We start from the raw sequence: 5,861 nt of genomic DNA on the forward strand, positions 1-5,861 counted from the left end.
CACCTTGTGCTCCGCCTCCGCGGTGGTGTGATGGAGCCGACGCTGGAGGCGCTGGCGAAGAAGTTCAACTGGGAGAAGAAGGTGTGCCGCCGCTGCTACGCCCGCCTGCCGGTGCGTGCGACGAACTGCCGCAAGAAGGGCTGCGGCCACTGCTCCAACCTCCGCATGAAGAAGAAGCTGCGGTAAGCTCAGGTCTCCGCCTTGAAACGTGTAGGTGACTGTTCCTTGGCGCTGATTTCTCTTTTCTTTTCCTTCATTTTAAAACCCCTATGAGCTGCAGCTGCGGCTGTGTCTGTGTGTGTGTGTGTTTGCGCTCCGTCCGACTTGTGTGGCCCCGTACCTGTGCGTTGGGTATGCTGTCTTGTTTCTCCTTCTGCCTTTTCTTTCCTTTCAATATGCCCTCGGCGGATGAAGAAGGATTTCTTTCTTGGTGTGTTTGTGTGTACGCGTACGCCTACGCACCAAACGCATAATACGGGAATACGTTTTAAGAGAGACACCAGGCAAGTGATCGCGTATCACGATCCCTCCACCCCCCTCATTCTTCTTGCCTTCGTGAAGTATCGCTATCGACTAGCAAGAGGGTGGGGCGTGGAGTAGTAGTGGGTCAGTGTATAAGTAGAGGAGGGAGAGGGATTGAGTGGGGAGGTGTCACGGCGGCCGTTGCCTCGGCTGCGCGTCCCTGCACCGTAGTAGTTGAGGCCCAGCAGGCGTTGGAGACCTTGTTTCGCCTTCCTTCGTTCCCAAGAAGAATCACTCTTCGGAAGAGGGGGGGGCGCAAGAAGGGGTGTCTGTGTGTGTGTGTGTGTAGCATTCGTTTCGAACCGACAGTAATAACAAGAAAAAAAAACATAGTCTCTTTCTCTCTCTCTCTCTGCGTGTGTGTGTGTGTGTGTGCGTGTGTGCGTGTGTTGGACTTCTTTGGTTTCATAACAGGATCGAGGAGAGTGAGAACACCCAGCGGCAATGCCTAGAGTATCTGAGTTCTGTCGTCGTTTGCGGAATCGTGCATGCTCGTGTTGCTCCTGCTGTGGGACTCAGGCGGAGGACGCTGAGAGTGATACGAATGAAGTGCCCTTTGTGGAGATAAGTATTCTCCGCGACGACCTCAACGCTGAGCGGAACTACCCCACCAACTCCATCCGCACCTCCAAGTACACGTGGGCCTCGTGCTTCCCGAAAAGCCTGATGTACCAATTCCGCAAGGTGTCGAACGTGTATTTCCTGCTGGTGATGATACTCTCCATGATCCCTGGTGCAAGCCCGGTCAACCCGTTCAGCAGCATCGTCCCGTTCGTCATTGTGCTCGGCGCCGGTATCGTGAAGGATCTCTGGGAGGACGGCAAGCGGCAGAAGTCGGACCGCCGTGCAAATGAAGTGAAGGCGTTCGTGCTGCGTGGCAGCGACTTTGTCGCAGTGCCCTCACGTGACGTGCGCGTGGGCGATGTGATGCTGTGCCGCCTCGGTGATGAGGTGCTTGCTGACTCCGTGGTGCTCAACACTTCCCTTTCCGACGGTCTCACTTACATTGAAACCGCTAATCTCGATGGTGAGACGAACGCCAAGACGCGGCGCGCGATGCCGCAGACGATCGCCGCGCTTGGGACGGTGGAGGACATCATTGAGAAGTCTCTGCCCAGCTACGGGATGCGGGCGCACTTCCTGGAGCACGGCTCGCTGGCCAAGTGGCGGAAGGCCGCAAAGGATACTGTCGTCCCGGCACCAATACCAGATCTGCCGAAGGTGTTGCCATGCGAGCCAAAAGCGGAAGGGTCGCCAAAGGTGCTGCCGATGCCATCGTTTCCGCTCCACGACAGCACAGATGTGGCCAACGAGCCGTTCCCAAAGAAGGATTCGGTGACGTTGGTGAAGAACTCCAGCTTTCCCCCTGGCGAAGCAGTCGGGCCACATTCACACTTGCGTGCCAATTCGTGCGCGGTGGGAGAGATGCGGTGGGGCAAGAGTTGTGCGCTGCACACCCGGCAACTCACGCTTGATGAGCGTTTTATGGTTGGGCGGGAAATTCCGATGCCCCGGGACATCTTGGGAATGTCACGCTCTTACGAGCACCGGCATATGGCGCAACACTCGCGTGGGCACTTCCCACTCGGGTCGGCGGGGCATGAGATGACGGAACGGGCTAACGGCAGCGGGGGTGCGGCTAGCGGCTCCACCCCCGAAGAAATAGGGATGTCTAGCAGCACCAGCACCACCACTGAAGGCGTGGTGATTCTCGGCGCACCGCCATGCGCTGAGCTGTACTCGTGGATTGGGCAGTTGAGGATGCACGATAGCGACCCGGTTCCACTTGGCGTGGAGCAGTTGCTCCTGCGTGGATGTGTTATACGTAACACAGAGTGGGTGCTCTGCGTTGTGGTGTACACGGGGAGGGACACCAAGATGCTGCTTAACCTGCGGCCAAAACCAATCAAGACATCTGTGATTGGGCGTCGCATCAATTTCCTCAACCTCTTCTTGCTGATGGTGCACCAGGCGGTATTGTTCCTGCTCTGTGGCCTCGCCGTGGCGTGGCGCAATTCACGCCTGGATGCCCCAGAGGGCACAAAAAGCGGCTTCTCCACGTGGTACATTCAATGGAATCTTGCGCGTCATGATGGAGCGAGCTTTGTTGGTTTGCTATACCTGACGAACTTCGTCTTGTTGTCCTTCCTAATCCCGCTCTCGCTGTACGTCACGCTGGAGTTCAACAAGGCCGTTCAAATGTACCTCATGTCGTGTGACAGACGGATGGCAAACTTTGATGAATTCAACGGGGAGCTGCGCTACTCACGACCCAAGACCTCGGAGTTAAACTGCCAGCTCGCCCACGTACGCTATATCTTCACGGATAAGACCGGTACACTGACGGAGAACGTCATGACGTACGTTGGTGGCTGCACGGCGTCTGAGAAACACGATGAGCAGGAGAGACCTGGGGGGCTTGGCGAGTCATTCCTGCGCTTGCTACAGCGCCAACAGAAGGTAGTGAAGCGGGAGACTTCCACTGCAGAGGACACCCGTCGATTACGCCCGCATCGTCTGCAGTTAGATTGCGGTTTTGACGAATCCTTGGTTGAGGAAGAGCCGGTGTATCAGTACCTGCGTGCCCTCTCGCTGTGCCACTCCGTCGTTTGTTTCGATCGCCCAACTGTAGATGAGGCCGCCATCGTGACACCGGTGGGCGATGGCGGGGGTCGGTCCTTAACGTATGACGTAAATGATGCCAGCTTGCGAATGCGAAGCGGTGAAGGACGCGAGATGGCAACTCACGCTCGGCAGGGGTCGGCTGGAATGGGCGCGAGCATCTCCGTCTTCCATGCGAGCACGGTGAGCGGCGTTGGCCGCTTGCTGCACGGCCGCACTGGTAGTACGAGTTGGTTTGCGACGCGCCATAGTGACATGCAGGCACACCAGCGCTCCGCCACGATGCCGCAGTCAGTGAATGAGCTGAAGGATTTATCAAAGATATACGAAGGACATTCACTCGACGAGATTGCGCTGGTCACCGCAGCACGCGATAACCTGTTCGCGTTGCAGCGTCGAACTGCAAAACATATGTTCGTCAAGGTAGTTAACAAGATGGTGTGTTACGAGATTATTGCGGAGTTGGAGTTTACTCCACAGCGGAAGCTTATGAGCATTTTGCTCATTCGTAATCCTGACTATGATGATACAGCTGCAGATATGCAGGGCGACGCCTCAATCAGTTACCACCGTCGGTCAGGTACGTCCCCCATTCAGATGGAGCCAGCAATAGCGCCGCGAGGGTTGATCAAGAACGTTTTAGTAATGCATAAAGGGAATACAATTGATGTGAACAGTTTGAGAGTACGAGATGAGGATGATGAGGATGATGAGGATGCACTGAAAGATGTGAGGACCTCCGGCAATAGTGTGAAGGAGAGGTGTCCATACCTCCTTCTGGTGAAGGGCGCGGATAATTGCATGATGGAGATCGTAAACCAGCGAAATCCACGCAACGCTGAGCTTAAACCTGTGTTTCAGCAGGAATTGGAGTCCATGGCGCAGAATGGCCTGCGAACACTCGTTCTAGGTCAGCGCTACGTCTCCGAGCGTGAGGTGCGGGGCTGGCTGCCGGTGTTTAACGAGGCACAGTGCAGCATGCACGACCGCAGTGAGAAACTCCACAGCGCGTACGCGTTGATGGAGAAGGACATCGATCTCGTTGGTACCACTGCGGTGGAGGATCAGCTGCAAGAGGGTGTCCCCGAGACACTAGAGTTCTTCCTGCAGGCGGAGATTGTGGTGTGGATGCTCACCGGCGACAAGCGCGAGACGGCTGTGACAATTGCCGGCACGAGCGGCATCGTGAGCCCCGCTTTTGAGGACTGTGTGTGCCACCTCGATGTGGCGGATGCATCGGCGGCGTTTCCCTCCCTCGCTGCTGCCACCGCGGACCCGTCGTTGCGGGGCGTTCTGCGCGATCAGCTGCGAAAAGCCGCCGCAAAGTGCGACGACGCGGAGCGCAAATACGACGGCTGCCGCGCCGTTGTGGTTGTGGTGGACGGCCGCACGCTGGACATCATCTTCGGCGACGACGGTGACACCCGCACCTTCTTTGACATCGGCGTCCGCTGCCGCAGTGCTGTGTGCTGCCGCATGACGCCGCTACAGAAGGCGAAGATTGTTCGGATGTTCCAGAAGAACACGAACACCGTTGCGCTGGCGATAGGCGACGGCGCGAATGACGTGTCGATGATTCAAGAGAGCCACATCGGCGTCGGCATCATGGGTCTCGAGGGCTCACAGGCGGAGTTGGCGAGCGACTACGCCATACCGAAGTTCCGCTTCTTGAAGCGGCTGCTGGTGGTGCACGGTCGTTTCTCCTTGTACCGCGACGCGCACTGCATTGTGTTCAGCCTCTACAAGAACGTGACGCTGTCGGCTGGGCTCATTGCGTACACCTTCTACCAGGGTTTCTCCGGCCTGCTTCTAGTAGATTCATGGCTACTGGCGTTGTTCAATCTCTTCTTTTGCTCCCTGCAGCCACTGGCGATCGGAATATTTGACAAGGACGTGGAGGATGAGCTGGCAGAGTCTCTTCCGGCACTCTACCCGGCACTTTCGCGCGAACAGATGTTTTTTAGCTGGCGTTATATTCTAAAGTGGCTTTTCGACGGCGTTGTGGACGGACTCATATTGTTCTTGGTCATCTTCTACACTGTGGGGCAGGAGGACGACCTGTACCCGTACCGTGGTGCCGCTGTGGAGGACTACGGGATGCTTTTTTACATGATGATGCTTATTGTGCTGAACCTGCGCGTTGCGGCACTCATGACGTGCTACACTGCCGTCTCCACCACTGTCATTGCCTTGGGCTTCGCCGTAATTCCACTTCTTACGCTGGCTTACTCGGCGATCCCGAACCTCCTCGGCTCTGACTGGTGTTTCAATGTGGCGAAGGAGCTGATGGGGACGGGGAGGTTTTGGCTTATGCTGCTCTTTGCTGGTGGTGTGTTTGTGGTGTACGGCTTGGCGGTGAATGCGTACATGGCGCTCTTCTGGCCGTGGACGAATGGCGGCGGGGCGATGAAGGCGGCGTGGCGCTCACCGTACAGGCGCGAACATCACGGGCGCATCCAAGGCCGCCACTGAGCAGCACGATTATCATTTTCACCACCGTTAAGAGAAGACGAAAAGTAACAATGATAACGACAGCAGTTGTTGTTGGCGGAGGCTGTGGCATTAGCAGCAGCCAAGGTGACGAAGTATTCTCTCTGGTAGGTTGTGGGTAATTGGGACTATGCGGGTGGGGGGGGGCAGTGGATAGAGTCTGGGAGGTGAGTAGTTGGGTGTTGTTTGCGTTGTGTACACCTTTATATACGTATATATATATATAT

General features: G+C 56.4%; 1 protein-coding gene across 1 annotated transcript; it reads left to right on the top strand.

Moving 5' to 3' along the window:
- Nucleotides 1–966: 966 nt before the first annotated feature.
- Nucleotides 967–5,616, top strand: DQ04_01371160 (phospholipid transporting ATPase-like protein; the record flags this gene model as incomplete). The annotated part of the gene is made up of 1 exon (XM_009310641.1): nucleotides 967–5,616. One exon carries the CDS (start codon nucleotides 967–969, stop codon nucleotides 5,614–5,616), a length of 4,650 nt encoding a protein of 1,549 aa, XP_009308916.1.
- Nucleotides 5,617–5,861: the final 245 nt, after the last annotated feature.

Source organism: Trypanosoma grayi (assembly GCF_000691245.1).
Source record: "Trypanosoma grayi strain ANR4 Tgr_137_V1, whole genome shotgun sequence".
NCBI classification, from domain to species: Eukaryota; Euglenozoa; class Kinetoplastea; order Trypanosomatida; family Trypanosomatidae; genus Trypanosoma; species Trypanosoma grayi.